The sequence below is a fragment of the Myripristis murdjan genome, chromosome 8 (genome assembly GCF_902150065.1).
Source record: "Myripristis murdjan chromosome 8, fMyrMur1.1, whole genome shotgun sequence".
NCBI lineage: Eukaryota > Metazoa > Chordata > Actinopteri > Holocentriformes > Holocentridae > Myripristis > Myripristis murdjan.
The window spans coordinates 33,715,785-33,734,836 of record NC_043987.1 but is presented as its reverse complement, the minus strand read 5'-3'; the positions used below and the strand labels follow the sequence as shown (position 1 = coordinate 33,734,836).

The 19,052-nt window shown below is 41.3% G+C and overlaps 1 protein-coding gene across 1 annotated transcript; it reads left to right on the top strand.

Moving 5' to 3' along the window:
• The first annotated feature begins 267 nt into the window (after positions 1–267).
• On the top strand, positions 268–17,835 carry LOC115363716 (myosin heavy chain, fast skeletal muscle-like). Its single transcript, XM_030057985.1, has 39 exons — positions 268–474; positions 553–696; positions 1,934–2,090; positions 2,172–2,199; positions 3,432–3,546; positions 3,634–3,726; positions 3,836–3,899; positions 4,098–4,196; positions 4,692–4,795; positions 4,897–5,035; positions 5,134–5,252; positions 5,370–5,519; positions 5,606–5,776; positions 5,869–6,175; positions 6,294–6,373; positions 6,812–6,899; positions 6,982–7,099; positions 7,211–7,334; positions 7,441–7,577; positions 8,209–8,464; positions 8,566–8,808; positions 8,918–9,094; positions 9,180–9,325; positions 10,144–10,234; positions 10,324–10,713; positions 11,595–11,721; positions 11,800–11,918; positions 12,589–12,785; positions 13,363–13,546; positions 13,634–13,799; positions 13,888–14,012; positions 14,153–14,461; positions 14,639–14,842; positions 14,936–15,061; positions 15,679–15,849; positions 15,966–16,070; positions 16,157–16,252; positions 16,829–16,960; positions 17,821–17,835. Exons 1-39 carry the CDS (start codon positions 268–270, stop codon positions 17,833–17,835), a joined length of 5,823 nt encoding a protein of 1,940 aa, XP_029913845.1.
• Positions 17,836–19,052: the final 1,217 nt, after the last annotated feature.

Sequence of the window (19,052 nt, the reverse complement as noted above, 5' to 3'; positions counted from 1 at the left end):
AGTCAGCTGATACAGTTGTACTGAGTAGTGGAAAAGGGGTAGGATTTAATAAGCATATGCTCCTTTTTGGACGTGTCGCCATCATAGTTTTGTTGTTTTGACTATTTTGTGTTGTTTTTGCTTTGTGATTCTCACATGTTAAAATAAAGCCTTCATTCATTCATTCATTCATTCATTCATCCAAATTACCGTGAAGACATTTATTATTACAGCTGTGTCAAAACCACACAATCTTCACCGTATTTTAGTCTCCAGTAAAGTGCCGCCATGAGCACAGACGCAGAGATGGAGCAGTACGGCCCGGCGGCCATCTACCTCCGCAAGCCAGAGAAGGAGCGGATCGAGGCGCAGAACACGCCCTTCGACGCCAAAACCGCCTACTTCGTGGCCTGTCCCGACGAGATGTACGTCAAGGGCAAGCTCATCAGCAAAGAGGGAGGGAAAGCCACCGTGGAGACGCTGGAAGGTGGAAAGGTACAAACATCACAAACTGTGCATGTGATTTTTCTTTTTTGTGTAAAGCTTTAACTATAACTTTAATTTGTTTTTCAGTCGATCACTGCGAAAGAGGACGACATCCACCCCATGAACCCGCCAAAGTTCGATAAGATCGAGGACATGGCCATGATGACGCACCTGAACGAGCCCGCCGTGCTCTACAACCTCAAGGAGCGATTCGCATCCTGGATGATCTACGTGAGTCTACGCACTAACTGGCTAAACGCAGCGCGAGTAGGGATTTAAAGGGGCATTACGCAAAACTGATGTGAGGTCACATGCAGAATAAGCACGTCACGTGATGGATGAGTTCCACATTTGTTTTTTGCCAGTTGAGTCTCAATGGTTGTTGTCGGTAGTTTTTCACAGTGCAGCTTTTATTGTGAAATTTGGAAAATGACCAACCAAGTAGAAGCAGGTTCCTTTTTCTCATCTTGGCTGACTGGGCTTTTATTGTGAAAGGTTCCACAGTCTGTCATTGATCATCTGTTCTCTGTAATCTGATTTAAAAACACATAAAACTAAGATAAATCCCATCTTCCTCTCACAGAAAAAAGGCTATAAGAAATGTAAATCAAAAAGACTGTTATGAACCAACAAACCCACTGTTCATTAACTTACACACTTTAAAACTACAAGACATTATTGATCTAAATACTTTAATAATAATAATCTGCTTCCACGCTGCACCCAGGAACTATTTTTGCCAAGAGTCTTTATAATTTAAGGGGTGTATGTATGTTTAAAAACACCAAAATAAGAACTACCATCAAAAGCAAATGTGTATCAGTTAAAGGGAAATCTTCATGGAATAACTTGGACAATGAATTAAAACTCTGCAGCTCAATCAGTCAATTTAAAAAAAAATGTATAAATCCATGGTAATCGGTAAATATAGGTCATCATTATAATTATAATCCAAATAATATGTAGTTATGGATCTTTTGATTTTGCTTTTTGTGTGTGTGTCTGAATTACCTATTGTTTTCTGATATGTTATGACATCTTATGTTATTACAATTGTTTTGTTTGTAACTTAACACACGTGTAAAAACGGTCGGCACAATAAGCCTTGGCTTCAGCCTGCACCTTTTTGGACTCTGAAAAACTAATTTATTAATATTTGAAAAATGATAATTGATTGTAACTGAAACTGAAATAAACTCTCATCATCATCATTATCATTATCATCAAAATGTAGTGAAGGACAAAACTTAAACAGAAATGTGAAGTAAAAATGAAATTACTGAATAAAAAAAAAAACAAGTACACAAAAAGTTGCTTAGTTACAGTCACATGAGGAAATGTAATGTTTGTAATGTTTCTTCCTCCTGTGGTAACTAGTAATCTGTAACACATATTTTACAGTTTACAGATTATAGTTTCACAGTATTGGTGTGATATGTGTGTGAGAGGTTGACGCTCTGTGCTGCAGACGTACTCGGGGCTCTTCTGCGTGGTGGTCAACCCCTACAAGTGGCTCCCCGTCTACGACACCCAGGTGGTGACGGCCTACAGAGGCAAGAAGAGGATCGAGGCGCCGCCGCACATCTTCTCCATCTCTGACAACGCCTATCAGTTCATGCTCACAGGTACGAGCGGCACCTGGACGTCCTCAGAGAGCGCGTGACCTGCTGACGAGAACAAAAACATGTGTTGTTCCTCTGTTTCAGATCGTGAGAACCAGTCTATCCTCATCACGTGAGTACGACGCTCAGCTCAACTCAGCTGTATTTACACAAACATGCAGCCCAAAGTCACACAGTCACATAACAGGATTTGAAGAACCCAAAAATAAAAGAAAAAAGAAAAATAGACAACAATGAAAAGTATGCTAGAATAAAAAAATACAATTAAACTATATAATGTTTAAAATAAAGTAAAGTAAAAGTTAGCAAAAATTTAAATGATAATAAAATAAATAATAAAATAAACACAAAGATAAAAAAAAAATATATATATATATGTAGACCAGTAATTAAGGACCTGATGAAATGGACTCTGATATTCAGTTGCAAAATTGCAAGAAAAAAAAAAAAAAAAAAGATAATCTCTGAGATTATGAAGCCACAAATTTACAAGAAACAATTCTGAGATTAAAGTAATAAATTTATGAGAGAAAAACTCACAAATTTATAGAAAAAAAACTTGAAAATTCTGAGAAAATAAGGTTACAAATTTACGAGAACTAGTTTTTCTTCTACTTTTCTACTTTTCAGCAAAATCAACACAAGACAGAGAAGTACAAGAAAAAGTATTTTTCCAAATTTTTCTTGTAAATTTGTGACTTTAAAATCTCAGAATTTTTCTCCCCATAAAATTGTGAGTTTTTTTTCTCATAAATTCAGTTTTTTTTTTTCCCTGAATATTACCCCTTTCCCCCAGCACTGTGATTTTCTTTTTCACCACTGTGGCTCCCGTAGGCCGTCATAGCTCTCAGTTTGGGAGGGAAACAGTTTTATTTTGAAGGGACAGGTGGATGAGGGAGGATGTTTACAGATTTGTGAAGGTTTTATCAGCTGAAATTTTAATTTACAGCCTCTAGAGCAGGATGAGGACGTTGCTGTTTCAGATGCTCTGTTTGACAGGAAGTCGAGGTCATGTGAGGCCTTTTCAAGTCCACATGAAATAACGTCATATGACCTCGACTTCCTGTAACACAGTGACATCATCATCCTGCACGAGTGGCTGGAAATTAAAATTTCAACCAATAAAACCTTCACAAATCTGTAAACATCCTCTCTCATCCAACTCATCCCTTCAAAATAAAAGTGTGTTTCCCTCCCAAACTGAGATCCTGTTGGTTTGCACCTGTGAATGATCCTTCAAATCAAGAAATTAAGAGTCTGTGTCATGGGGTTGTGAGTGCGTGCCGTTCTGCTGCAATAAAACAGAATATTCTAGATGATAATCCCGGCCTGTCTCTTTCCCAGTGGAGAATCCGGTGCAGGAAAGACCGTCAACACCAAGCGTGTCATCCAGTACTTTGCAACAATTGCAGTATCTGGAGGAAAGAAGTCAGAGCAGGGTTCGTCCGGCAAAATGCAGGTAAACTCAGTTGCCTTGGCGACGAGATGCTGTCGTGCACGGATTGAAGCTGCGTTCTGCATGATGTAATCCGCCGTCCTCCTGCAGGGATCACTGGAGGACCAGATCATCGCCGCCAACCCTCTGCTGGAGGCCTACGGCAACGCCAAGACCGTGAGGAACGACAACTCGTCCCGCTTCGTAAGTGACGATGTCAGAAACATCAGAAACGTCAAAAAGCTCCACTGGACTTTTTTTTGTGCTTGTTGTTGCTAAGAATCGTGTTGATCTGTCTCTGATGAATCCTCAGGGTAAATTCATCAGAATCCACTTTGGGTCGAGTGGCAAGCTGGCCTCAGCCGATATTGAAACATGTAAGTCTTACAGAGCCACATGAGTTCACATACTCAATCAATCAATCAATCAATCAATCAATCAATCAATCAGTTTTATTTGAGTCCATATCTACGGTGGAGTATTAGAGTATCTGGGTCCTAAAAATGTGCTACACAATCATAAACGTCACATTTTTACTCATGAATAAAACTTTTTGTTTCCTTTGAACTTGACAGATCTGCTGGAGAAGTCCAGAGTCACCTTCCAGCTGTCTGCTGAGAGGAGCTACCACATCTTCTACCAGCTGGCCACTGGACACAAACCTGAGCTTATTGGTGTGTTACACACACACACACACACACACATATATATATATATACAAATATATATGTTTGATAAAAAATATGCACAATTTGATATAATCGTAGAACAGTGCTGAACATGACTTGGCTGAAAGATTTAAGGCTGTAAAATGCAAAAGCTTCATGATGATGTGGAAAACATGTTTTGGATTACAGCAAACTTCATTATGACGGCATATCAGGGCCATTTTAGGGGAACAAAAAATTATGGAGCAGGGGGAGCTGGATGATAAAAAATTGAAGTCGTAAATTTATAAGAAAAAAATGTGCATATTCTCTGAGATTAAAGCAGTAAATTTGCAAGAAAAAACTCACAAATTAATGAGAAAAAACACAAAAATTTGGAGATTACAAAGTCAGAATTATGAGGAAAAAACGTAGAAAAATAGTTTTTCTGTGGTATTTAGTACCTGTACCTGTATTTTACACCAATGTACTACTCAGATTATTTGCTGTAATCTCTCGCAGAGGCTCTTCTGATCACCACCAACCCGTACGACTACCCGATGATCAGTCAGGGAGAAATCACCGTCAAGAGCATCAACGATGTGGAGGAGTTCATCGCAACAGATGTATGCGACATTTCATTTACAACCATTTACAGTTTGTGAATCTTTGTCAGAGGTGTTCCTGATTAAAAATTTAAAATTCATGTGATGTGTAATAATCCCAGACGGCAATAGACATCCTGGGCTTCAGCGCTGAGGAGAAGCTGGGCATCTACAAGCTCACCGGCGCTGTGATGCATCATGGGAACATGCATTTCAAGCAGAAGCAGCGTGAGGAGCAGGCTGAGCCTGACGGAACTGAGGGTAACTATCATAACTATACTTTAAGGCTTTATGCCTATATGCATTGTGGTGTAATGCTGAAGTGCATCGAGTACTGTGAGTTTTATTCTTTCCTTCAGAGGCTGATAAAATCGCCTACCTGATGGGTCTGAACTCAGCCGACATGCTGAAAGCTCTGTGCTACCCCAGAGTCAAGGTCGGAAACGAGTTTGTCACCAAAGGACAGACCGTGCCACAGGTACGAGGCAGATGTCATTAAAACTGATAAAACTTTAAAAAAGATCTGTCTGCATTTTGTGAGTACTGAATATGAGGGAAACCAGTGCTGCCATAAACCTGTCGCTGCTGTTTTCAGGTCCACAACGCCGTGATGGCTCTGTGCAAATCTTGCTATGAGAAGATGTTCTTGTGGATGGTCATCCGCATCAACGAGATGTTGGACACCAAGCAGCCGAGACAGTTCTTCATCGGTGTGCTGGACATCGCTGGATTTGAGATCTTCGATGTGAGTGATTTGAAAATCTTTTGAGAAGCACCACGTTATCAACGCTGTTGTTGCTCTGCAGCTAAATTAGATTCTCACAATTGCAGTTCAACAGCTTGGAGCAGTTGTGCATCAACTTCACCAACGAGAAACTGCAACAGTTTTTCAACCACCACATGTTTGTCCTGGAGCAAGAGGAGTACAAGAAAGAGGGCATCGAATGGGAGTTCATTGACTTCGGTATGGACTTGGCTGCCTGCATTGAGCTGATTGAGAAGGTGAGCCAACTCTCTTTGAAAGACCTGATTGATGAATTTCTACAAACATTTTAAATTCCTAATTCTCTTCCATATTCCTCTGTCTCCATCAGCCAATGGGCATCTTCTCCATCCTTGAAGAGGAGTGCATGTTCCCCAAGGCCTCAGACACGACCTTCAAGAACAAGCTGCACGATCAGCACCTGGGCAAGACCAAGGCCTTTGAGAAGCCCAAGCCTGCCAAGGGCAAGCCCGAGGCTCACTTCTCCCTGGTTCACTATGCCGGCACAGTGGACTACAACATCACTGGCTGGCTGGACAAGAACAAGGACCCCCTGAACGATTCAGTGGTTCAGCTCTACCAGAAGGCTTCAAACAAACTGCTCGCCTTCCTGTACGCATCCCATGCTTCAGCTGAGGGTGAGAAGCTAATCTGTTCATTCACTTCACTAAATTAACTTAAAACAAGCATCTTCTCTTGGTGAATTCAGACATATTCAACCAGTAGAAGTGTAAGACACTATGTTTTGGAAAACAGAGGCTTCTGGAGGTGGTGGTGGCAAGAAGGGTGGAAAGAAGAAGGGTGGATCCTTCCAGACGGTATCTGCTCTTTTCAGGGTATGTTACACATTCACATATTTGTTTAAAAGAACACCTTTTGTCTGACTTCCCCAGACTTAGACAAGATGATGGATACCATTTTCCCCTAAATACACATTTTGGATTTTTTTTAACACATTTCTCCTTCCGTCTAACACAGTGATCTGCGCACCACTGAAGGTACAGGAAGATCCACCACTAATTAACTTCTCCTCAAACCGCTCACCTTTGTTTTTTTAAAGCTAACAGGAAATGCTACCCATAGGAACTGACCACTGGACATACAGAGGTGAAAATGGTGTCAAACATCCAGTCTCTGTCTGAGGAAGTCGGGAAAAGGGTGTTTTGTCCAAAACGTTGGAGTATTCCTTTAAGAACTAGGACAAATGCCTCTGTCAAAGTGAGTTGAGTCTTGAGGCCAAATTTTGTTTAAATGATTTAAATTTCACCTCCCAGGAGAACTTGGGCAAACTGATGACCAACCTGAGGAGCACGCATCCTCATTTTGTGCGATGCCTGATTCCGAATGAAACAAAGACCCCAGGTAAGAACAAAACAGCTGCTCATTTATACAAGATATGAAGTACATTACAGTGTTTGCTCATTTTTTTGCATACAATGTCTAGGTCTTATGGAGAACTTCCTGGTCATCCACCAGCTGAGGTGTAATGGTGTGCTGGAAGGGATCCGAATCTGCAGAAAGGGCTTCCCCAGCAGAATCCTCTATGGTGACTTCAAGCAGAGGTGATCTTCCCATATTTCACTTCCAAAAACACAAAATACTTAAACCCATCTGACATCCTTGTGTTGTAATTAAAAGCTTTGAATCCAGTTGATCATTTGTTTCTCCTGCAGATACAAAGTATTGAATGCTAGCGTTATTCCTGAGGGACAGTTCATTGACAACAAGAAAGCTTCAGAGAAACTCTTGAGCTCCATTGACGTCGACCACACTCAGTACAAGTTTGGACACACCAAGGTTTGTGTTTTTTTGGGAACATGATTAGATTTTATTTCTATTTTCTGATTTATTCCTGCGTACTGATGGCCAATTTCCTTTCATTAAAAAAAAAAAAAAATCCCAGGTGTTCTTCAAAGCTGGCCTGCTGGGCATCCTGGAGGAGATGAGAGACGACAAGCTGGCGGAGCTGGTGACCATGACTCAGGCTCTCTGCAGAGCTTACCTCATGAGGAGAGAGTTTGTCAAGATGATGGAAAGGAGGTACGATCATAATATAGTTTATAACACAGCCATAGCCAGGTTCCAACCACTGGAGGGCATATTTATAACACAAAATGTAGAATTCCAATACTAAAATGTCAAGAATTGGACCTGATCCATCAATATCATCACTGATCATCCATATATATTGATATTCAGCTGTAAAAGTTCTTTGCCTGATTAGTTACTCTTTAAACACTTTCAGTGTGTTCAGGTCTGCTAAGTTGGTAAGTGTTTGATAAGTAATTTAAATAATTGGTTAAATAACTGATTTATTTAAACTCAGCAACTCAAAACTATTGCTTGTGAAATGAAACAAACAATGCCATTGTGCAGACAGCAACTGAATTTGTGCTGTAAAACCATTAGGAGCAATTACTTCATACATACGCAAGTGTCTATAATGTAACTACATTTTGAGTAAACCACAGTTTGACTAAACTGTTATGTAACCAAGTAATGAAAGTAATCGAAATTCCCTGACATGCAAAATTGTGGTAGCGGTGTTATAACCATTTCAACAGACCAAGAGAAACACTGAGATGGGACTCTTGGATTTTTGGACACCAACATAAAATCCCATAGACAGTAGAACAGAAGTGCCAAACGTGTCTCTATTCCCCTTTTTTAGAGAATCCATCTTCACCATCCAGTACAACATCCGTTCATTCATGAATGTGAAAAACTGGCCGTGGATGAATCTGTACTTCAAAATCAAGCCTCTTCTGAAGAGTGCCGAGACTGAGAAGGAGCTGGCTAATCTGAAGGAGAACTATGAGAAGATGAAGACGGACTTGGCCTCTGCGCTGGCCAAGAAGAAGGAGTTAGAAGAGAAGATGGTTTCCCTGCTGCAAGAGAAGAATGACCTGCAACTGCAAATAGCTTCTGTAAGTCAAACACAGTAATAGCAATTTGTAGCACACTATTTACTATTTCCTCAATGCTTTTCATCAGAAATTGCTAATAAACACCACATATGATCACACAGGAAACTGAGAACCTCTCTGATGCGGAGGAAAGGTGTGAAGGGCTCATTAAGAGCAAGATCCAGCTGGAGGCCAAACTCAAAGAGACAACTGAGCGGCTGGAGGATGAGGAGGAAATCAACGCTGAACTCACTGCCAAGAAGAGGAAACTGGAGGACGAATGCTCTGAGCTGAAGAAAGACATCGACGACTTGGAGCTCACCTTAGCCAAAGTGGAGAAGGAGAAACATGCCACCGAAAACAAGGTTCCTTTTATTTATATATATCTTTTATACATCTATAAAGAGAGAGATTTACATTCATATTTTCCATTCTTTTTTTTTTTAAATCACACATGCTCTGTGCCACAATCAGGTGAAGAACCTGACAGAGGAGATGGCCTCGCAAGATGAGGCGATCGCCAAGTTAACCAAGGAGAAGAAGGCCCTGCAAGAGGCTCACCAGCAAACACTGGACGATCTCCAGGCCGAGGAGGACAAAGTCAACACTCTGACCAAGGCCAAGACCAAGCTGGAGCAGCAAGTGGACGATGTAAGAGAACTGCCGTTTCCATGCTGTGTTTTTAAGGTAACCGTGTGCAGTGAGTAACCGCTATTACACTGACTGTCACCACCAGCTGGAGGGTTCACTGGAGCAAGAGAAGAAGCTCCGCATGGACCTTGAGAGAGCCAAGAGGAAGCTTGAGGGAGATCTGAAACTGGCCCAGGAGTCCATAATGGATCTGGAGAACGACAAGCAGCAATCTGAAGAGAAACTCAAGAAGTAAGGAAAAACAAAACATTGTTGAAAATGTAAATGATATGAAAATGCACTGCATGTTGTTGCAGTTCCAAACCCGCCCATCCGTCATCCAGCCCGACCGCTCCCTCACCCTGAACCACATCCAAGATGAGCCACATGTAACAACAAAAGCATGATCAACAAATATGAATATCATGATGGTCATCTTTATAAACATGTGTATGATTTGAAATAAATTTGCCTGAGTCTTCAGCCCACACACGGAGAAGGGTTTGTACAGGGAAATTCTAAGCAAAGTATATATTATATATTAAGATTAATCTTTGACCTGTGTGTCAAAATTAGTGTGTAAGGGGCAAATAGTGGAGAAAAAGATTTGACTGAGAATTGACTGATGGACTGAGAATCTAGATTGAAAAAAAAAAAAAACACTACATGACCATATAGTGTAGTATGACCATTCACCATATGATTTCAAAGATGAATGTATTGGAGAAAACAGAAAAAAGTTACCAAACATGGATATTTTGTCTGTGCCTTCCTGAGGAGTAAACATTTATGAAATTGACCAAGACAAGGAAAAATTAGACATAAAGTCCCGTTTTAATGTACTGGTTGTTTTCTTCAACAAAACCAAGTCGTCCAGTCTATGGGATTTAGATAGATAAAAATGATTTCCAGTATATGACAGCATGTGGGTTTACCACAGCTGAGAATGCTCTCAATGAGAACAACTGAAAAGAAAATAAAAAAAATTGGGAAGCAAGGAACATGTTTCAGGTGTGGGCCACTGTAAAATAAAATTATTTTTATTGACATTATGTGTTGTTCATTTCAAGGAAAGACTTTGAAACCAGCCAGCTCCTGAGTAAGATTGAGGATGAGCAGTCCCTGGGCGCTCAGCTTCAGAAGAAGATCAAGGAGCTCCAGGTAAAACACTCGAGCAGCACGTTCAGGCTCGTAAATCAGTGAGGAATTTGTTCTACAGGCACTGTGACCTTACTATCACGAAATCGTAGGCCCGCATTGAGGAGCTGGAGGAAGAGATCGAGGCTGAGCGGGCCGCCCGGTCCAAGGTAGAGAAGCAGAGGGCCGACCTGTCCAGGGAGCTCGAGGAGATCAGCGAGAGGCTCGAGGAGGCCGGAGGAGCCACGGCCGCTCAGATCGAGATGAACAAGAAGCGCGAGGCCGAGTTCCAGAAGCTGCGGCGCGACCTCGAGGAGTCGACCCTGCAGCACGAGGCCACGGCGGCGGCGCTCCGCAAGAAGCAGGCGGACAGCGTGGCGGAGCTGGGCGAGCAGATCGACAACCTGCAGCGCGTCAAGCAGAAGCTGGAGAAGGAGAAGAGCGAGTACAAGATGGAGATCGACGACCTGTCCAGCAACATGGAGGCCGTTGCCAAATCCAAGGTGAGTCATTTGTTTTATGATACGACCACATGAGAAATTACTAGCAGAACAAAAAATATCATTGTTTCCATTGTGCCGTGTTAACCAAATATCACCTTTGAGTTAAGACAAAAATGTCCTCCTCTTAAAACTGACTAAAATAACGTGAATTAATATTTTTTCTGACATTCACTGAGTTAATTTTTTTAATCATCATCAGTCTTCATCATAACTGCAAACGTTCATTCATTTTCAGAATGTTAACCCCTTAAATGTCAGTTTTGTACAAGATGCCACTGTATTTTTTTAATTAAGAAAACACAAAAAAAATATAGTTTTCCATATAAATTATAATAAAATAAGTGTTTATTGCATTTTATGGGTTCAGCTCTCAACACTCACATACAAACTACTCTTAGGGATCATTCTCTCCTCACCCATTCTCCCCCAATGAAGTTCAGTCCATTTGCCTCCAGTCATCTACAACACAGGAGAAATGCCCCTAGTGGAGACTAGGAGTAATAACCTCTTTGTGCATTTATACAAAGGGGTGAGGAGTAAAAAATGTCGCCATCTGCTGGACAATGTTGAAAATTACAGTTTTTTAGGGAAAATTATGGCCTTGTAACGCTGATACCGTAGAAACCAATATTTTATGCTGCAGTATACCAGGAATTAAGCATCAAGTATATTCATTGGGTAGACAGTATATTATAGACTTGTCACAGGACAGGGTTACATTTTCAAAATTCTTGAAAAAATACAGAACTGGTACAGAATTGGCAAATTGTTGTAGATTGTAGATCACCAAAATCAGTACAATTATTAAAATGACAAAGGACCGGTTTGAGCAAACACAGCATAAGATTTAAATGTTTTTCCGTGATTTTTATTCTTCACAGGGCAACTTGGAGAAAATGTGCAGGACTCTGGAGGACCAGCTGAGTGAGCTCAAGGCCAAAAACGACGAGAACATCCGCCAGCTAAACGACACGAGTGCACAAAAGGCGCGGCTTGCGACAGAGAACGGTGTGTATCCTGTAGTTTCACATTTATAAAGCGGTATCGGTCACTTTCGGTGTAACATGTGAGCGTGTCGTCGACCAGGGGAGTTCAGTCGCCAGCTGGAGGAGAAGGAGGCTCTGGTTTCCCAGCTGACCAGGGGCAAGCAGGCGTTCACCCAGCAGATTGAAGAGCTCAAGAGGCATATCGAGGAGGAGGTCAAGGTATGTCCAGTCTGTTAAATCCATTGAAGTTGAATGGGTAAAACCCGGGTGGTCCTTCAGTTCAGTTCATAGTCAATCAGAGCATTTCCAGGTGGTTCACCTGAAAAACTACACCATGCCTTTCACACTGTCGCCTGTAATATTTAATACAGGCGACAGTAATATTTCTGTAATATTCCTATGGTTACTCAGTTGTGTCTTGGGAAAAAGGACTGTATGAATTTGCATGTAATTTTTTATTTATTTATTTATTTTTTTTTTAGGGCCTTTAAATAAATAAATAAATAAATAAAAAAACTAAATAAGTGTTAATAATGCTGAGGTGAATGCATGCAGTTGTATCTCACTCAGTTTGTCTTCACACTGGAAAATGAACACTGCTAATTAGAATTAACTTAGTTCACATCTAAATAGTTAATTTCAATATTAGTCTGACATAGGATATGAGTTGGCTTTCAACGAGCTGCATAATTTCAAAATAACTTCTTCTCTTTATATATCCATGTTTGCCGGGTGAAGAGCCTGGAAATACTCTGATTTGCCGTGAACCAAAGGTTTCTATGGTTAAATCTTCTTAATCATCTTTTTTTTTTTTTAGTTTATGAGCCATTTGCTGGCCATGGCTTTGTTAAAGTGTTGCCCATGACACGTCTAACTGAATATTTTACAGGCCAAGAACGCCCTGGCCCACGCCGTCCAGTCGGCCCGTCACGACTGCGACCTGCTCAGGGAGCAGTACGAGGAGGAGCAGGAGGCGAAGGCCGAGCTGCAGCGCGGCATGTCCAAGGCCAACAGCGAGGTCGCTCAGTGGAGAACCAAATACGAGACCGATGCTATCCAGCGTACAGAGGAGCTGGAGGAGGCAAAGTAAACAGAAATGTCCCACTCCTTCAAGGGTTTAATGCATTAAAGGAATACTCCCAACAGTTTGGGCAAAACGACTGAGACAAGATGTTGGATACCATTTTCACCTCTTTATGATCAGTGGATCGGTTCTTATAGGTAGCATTTTGTTTTAGCATAGCATAAAGACTTTAAGTCAATGGAGTTGTTAGCCTGGCTCTGTCAAAGTGAAAAAATAAACCTTCAGCACATCTTGGAATTAAAAGAAAATTTCGTGGTGGATCTTCTTCTACCTTCACCGATAAATGGATAAATGTGTTCAGCGGTTACAGCTCCACCATCTGACTTTTCCTATATTACCTTTTTTTTTAATCACAAGAGGTGTATTTACAATTCACATGATCCACTGTGTAAATCAGAAAGTTCAGAGCTGCTTTAAGGTTTATATTTTCACTTTGATGGAGCCAGGCTAACGACTGCCATAGACTTCAACATCTTGTCTCAGTCTGGGTATAAGTGGGAAAAGGGGATTTCGTCCAAAACATTGGAGTATGTCTTTAATTGTCTGAAACATGAAGAAAATCAACCTTCTGTTCTGCAGGAAAAAGCTCGCCCAGCGTCTGCAGGAGGCCGAAGAATCCATCGAGGCTGTGAACTCAAAGTGCGCCTCTCTGGAGAAGACCAAGCAGAGGCTGCAGGGTGAGGTGGAGGACCTCATGATCGATGTGGAGAGAGCAAATGGTCTGGCCTCCAACCTTGATAAGAAGCAGAGGAACTTTGACAAGGTAAAGGACAGAAAAAAACTTGATACATTAGATGAGACTAGCATCAGCGTTTCGCTAAATGGTTTTAATTTAATCATACACGGCTAGGTTCTGGCAGAATGGAAACAGAAGTATGAGGAGGGCCAAGCGGAGCTGGAAGGAGCTCAGAAAGAGGCTCGCTCCCTCAGCACCGAACTGTTCAAGATGAAGAACTCCTATGAGGAGGCTCTGGATCAGCTGGAGACCACGAAGAGAGAGAACAAGAACCTGCAGCGTACGTCACCTTCCGTCTACTGCTATAAACATAATCATGCACAATTATAAGGGAATTACAATGTGTATATGTTGTTTTTCTTCTGCAGAGGAGATCTCAGACCTGACAGAGCAGATTGGTGAAACCGGAAAGAGCATCCATGAGCTTGAGAAGGCCAAGAAAGCAGTTGAGACTGAGAAGGTTGAAATTCAGACAGCCCTGGAAGAGGCAGAGGTAAAATATTTTGGATGACGTATGTCCAAGGTTGGAGTTACTTGGAATAATCCTGTATGGATATGAGGTTAAGCAACAGACCTGTAATGTATTTAGCCCTATTTGTCTTTGCAAACGCCAATCTTGACTTTGTCCGAAAGGGTACGCTGGAGCACGAGGAGTCCAAGATCCTCCGCGTTCAGCTGGAGCTCAACCAGGTCAAAGGCGAAGTCGACAGGAAGCTGGCAGAAAAGGACGAGGAGATGGAGCAGATCAAGAGGAACAGCCAGAGGGTGATCGACTCGATGCAGAGCACTCTGGACTCCGAGGTCAGGAGCAGGAACGACGCCCTGAGGGTCAAGAAGAAGATGGAGGGAGACCTGAACGAGATGGAGATTCAGCTGAGCCACGCCAACAGGCAGGCCGCCGAGGCCCAGAAACAACTCAGGAACATCCAGGGACAGCTCAAGGTAATAAACCTAGAGAGAGATATTATGTCTGTGTTGCCAATCTAAACATTTTCAAAAAAGGATCCATATAGAAGACATCCACATTTCCGAGCACAGGCCGTGTTGTCGCAGCACAGTTTACAGTGAGGCTCATGGGTAAGCTGAAGCAGTTTCCATCCATTTCTCGTTTGTTTTCAGGACGCTCAGCTGCACCTGGACGATGCCATCAGAGGACAGGACGACATGAAGGAGCAGGTCGCCATGGTGGAGCGCAGGAATGGCCTGATGCTGGCTGAGATCGAGGAGCTGAGAGCCGCTCTGGAGCAAACAGAGAGGGGCCGCAAGGTGGCCGAGCAGGAGCTGGTGGACGCCAGCGAGCGCGTGGGACTGCTGCACTCTCAGGTTCCTGGCTCATCGCTCTCCTGAATCATTTCCCCTCCTGAAACATAAAAGGCATGTCGTGAAAGTGCTGTTCTGCCTTGTTCTCACCTCCAGAACACCAGCCTCCTGAACACCAAGAAGAAGCTGGAGGTGGACCTCGTCCAGGTCCAGAGCGAGGTGGACGACACAGTCCAGGAGGCAAGAAACGCTGAGGAGAAGGCCAAGAAAGCCATCACTGATGTGAGTTTTCAGCAGCAGTTTTTTTTTCCTGCAATGCTTCTCTTATTTTAGATTTTTAGCTTTAATTATCCTGCTTACTGATTTCTATGATAGCCTATTAGGGCCACTGTGGGGGAAGAATAATTACAGAGCCGGGGGAGGTGGGGGGTAGTATTCCAAGAAAAAAAATCCCAAGAATTTCCAAGATATTATTCATAAATTTTTGAGAAAAAAAAAAAACTCACAAATTTATGAGAAACAGGTTCAAAATTCTGAGATTACAAAGTCACAAAAATACAAAAAAAGAAATACTCGAAAACAGTTCTTTCTCACAAGGAAATCCTGCTGATTTGAGCCCAGAATCACCAGACTGTTTTCTTCTGAAGTGGAAGAAAAACTTATCAATTTGTGAGTTTTGTCCTCATAAATCTACCACTTTAATCTCAGAGAATATCTGAGTTTTTTTCTTGTAAACTCATGACTTTAATATCCAGAATTCAAAATATTACCCCCACTCCCTCTGTTGTGTAGTTTTCTTCTCCTAAAATGGCCCTAATAGGCTGCTGTAGATTTCAATAATGCGATTAGCTTTTCTACGTCAACATTTTTACATTTTTAGTGAATTTTAATCATTTCAGGCTGCCATGATGGCTGAGGAGCTGAAGAAGGAGCAAGACACCAGCGCTCACCTGGAGAGGATGAAGAAGAACCTGGAGGTCACGGTGAAGGACCTGCAGCACCGCCTGGATGAGGCTGAGAACCTGGCCATGAAGGGCGGCAAGAAGCAGCTCCAGAAACTGGAGGCCAGGGTAGGTTTCAGACCGAAATGCTTACAATTAGGCAGGATTTCGGTTGTAAAAAAAATCACCTTTTTTGCGATGTGGAATACGTTGTACTCACCTTATGACATTTACTCACATTTCAGGTGCGCGAGCTGGAAAGTGAAGTGGAGGCGGAGCAGAGGCGAGGAGCTGATGCTGTTAAAGGAGTCCGCAAATACGAGAGGAGAGTCAAGGAGCTCACCTACCAGGTATGACTGATGCCTCTATAAAACTCATTAACATTATTTAACCTTCATTTTGTCTCCTTCATCACTAACAATCCTTTATCTTTCAGACTGAGGAGGACAAGAAGAATGTGACCAGACTTCAGGACCTGGTGGACAAGCTGCAGCTCAAAGTCAAGGCCTACAAGCGGCAGGCCGAGGAGGCTGTACGTTAAATATATTACTTCATATCTGAAAAATATATGGCGGTGTATTAGGGCCATTGAAGGGAGGGGAGAAAAATTTGAGCAAGGGTAGAGGGGGTGATATTCTGAAAAAAAAAAAAAAATCAAATTTTCCAAGATTAAAGTGGAAAATTTATGAGAAATAACTGACAAAATTCTTAGATTATGAACTCAAACATTTGCGAGAAAAAACTCAGATATTCTGGGACTGAAGTCATACATTTAAAAGAAAAAAACAAAGTTATGAGAGAAAAAAAACTCGAAAATTCTGAGATTATAAAAAAAACAATGAAAAATATTTTCTAGTGTACTATGGGATTTAGTAACAAGGAAATCCTGGTGGTTTGAGCCCTTAAAGACCAAAAGGTATAAGAGTATAAGAAAAAACATCTTTACACATTTTTGGTCATAAATTTGTGAATCTGATAAATTCCTCACCCCCTACAAATAGCACTAATATGCCGCCGCATGAAAGAGATTAATTTCAAGATGAATTATTCTTTTTTTGAAAAGTACATGTTGCCTTACCTAAGTGATGAAATTGCCTTGTGTCCACAGGAGGAGCAGGCCAACACTCACCTGTCCAGGTTCAGGAAGGTGCAGCACGAGCTGGAAGAAGCCCAGGAGCGCGCTGACATCGCCGAGACGCAGGTCAACAAGCTGAGGGCCAAGAGCCGCGAGGCTGGAAAGGTATCTGCTGCGACGACACTGCACCGCTGCACGCAGTCACTTGATGAGACAGTCTCAACTTTCAGGGAAGAAGTACAGGGAATAATTCAATTTTTAGGAAAAAAAAAAAAAAACAAGCATCCTCCAATTTGCTGTTACATTCCAAGAAAGTTTCATTTGTATGATGGTGTATTAAGGCCACTGAAGGCAATTAAACGTGGAGCCGGGTGAGAGGGGTAACATTCAGACAAAAAAATATTACGTTAATCTTGAAAAATTTCCTCGGCCATCATGGCAGCCTGAAATGACGGGAATTCACTCACTAAAAATATTGACTAAAAAAAGCTAAGTGCATTACTGAAAGCAATGACAGAAAATTAGGGACACTGTAAGGAGAAACAAAAATTACACAGCCAGGGGAGGGAGGTGAGGTGATATTTTGAGGAAAAAAAAACCCTCTGAGATTAAAGTGGTAAATTTTTGGGGGGATAGATGGAATCAAAGAACCACAATAAATATAAAAAATGTGGTCAAAACATCAGTAAAATGCGTCGAGAATTCATTCACCATGAAAATGATAGATGACTGAAATTTTTGCAAGCTACAGTGGGCAACTAGATGACACAGATAGCTTTAAGTCTTCAGTCACTTATTAAGGTTGCTAGATTTTATTTTAGTTCCTCTCTTACCCATTTTTTCTCTCCAGGTTATCGATGAACTTTCATTAGCCAGAAAAAATGTATATTTTATAAAACACTCTTTGATTTGTCGAGCACTTTAAGCATCATCAGTTGTCCGTCTCCACAGGTCACACAGGATAATACTGACATAATCACTGACAGCTGCATGATTATTAAAATATTTTCTTTCTCACTTTTTAGGCGGAGGCCGAGTGAGAGAAGAAAAGGTTACGGCCCTTCGACGTTTCCATAAAATATGGAGCACCTGCTGGGTTTCCCTCTGCAACAATGAAATAAACACTGACATGTCTTTATCGTCTCATGCTTTTCCTTTTGTGAATGAATGAATGAATGAATGAATGGACACATCAACTTCCACTGTAGCCTGTTTACTTACATTACTCCAAATAAGACCGGGACACATAACCATGCATGCAAATAAATACTAACTACGGCAATAATAATGAAAACTTAAACAAAAAACTCATCTGTCCAGTGCTCTGCTTATTGTAGCCGGTGACTTTTCAGTTTGTTTGTTTTTTTTGTTTGTTTTTCAAATTAAAAAGTGTTTTGTCCAAATAATCAACCTGATCTGTATTCTCCATGAGGACGAGATCCTTTTTGGCTCCAGCTGCAGCAAACAGCCTCATTGACATTGAATTAAATTAAATTCCATGTCTTAATCTCCTTAATTCAATCAATTAACCATGAATCTAGTAAAACATAGCTTGCACACCATGCTCAGTAACCTGCTCTAGATAGATCGATCGATATAAATACACAAGGAGAAATCCATTGTATTGGAGGCAGAGACAGTTTTCTCCACCATAGGAGCAAAAAATAAAAATAAATCTGCAGGCAGTACAGCCACAGGGCAGTTCATGGATCTTATGAGGAGCTCGGCTCTCATTTTTCTTCCAGTTGTGTCGACGGTTATGTTTCTCCACCTACACAGACAAAACTACGTGACCCTAACTGTCAATGTGTGTAAGAGGTTTTTTTTTTTTTTTTTTTTTTTTTTAAAGATTGGGAAAGTGTGTGATTTCTCTTCATTCACTCTGTGGTTTGCCTTTATTCTTTATTCTTTATGTGGATCCCCATCAGCTGCCACCGAAGTAGCAGCTACTCTTCCTGGGGTCCACAACAAACAACAATAATTATCACATATTACAAATCTCAATAAAAAACAGTTAACAATTGTAATAAAAACATTTCCAAGACAAATAAAAGTCAAATAAAAACAAACATCATAACACCTCAACTTATCAATCGTGGTTGTTCAGTTCAGTTCATTCACATTAGGGTTAGTCATCATGTATTTTTTTAGCAGCCTCTTAAAACTTGCCTTACTGGGTGCTTCAGTGATCATAGTTGGTAACATATGCCATATTGTAATGGCCCTATAGATTACAGATCTACATATTTCATTTGTT

Bases quoted from the DNA above. Each gene is read 5' to 3' on its own strand.
- LOC115363716 (XM_030057985.1), top strand. From the start codon at position 268: ATGAGCACAGACGCAGAGATGGAGCAGTACGGCCCGGCGGCCATCTAC. The intron at 5,036-5,133 runs GTAACTATCATA...TCTTTCCTTCAG, and splicing joins TGAGCCTGACGGAACTGAGG to AGGCTGATAAAATCGCCTAC. The intron at 7,578-8,208 runs GTACGATCATAA...CCCCTTTTTTAG, and splicing joins GTCAAGATGATGGAAAGGAG to AGAATCCATCTTCACCATCC.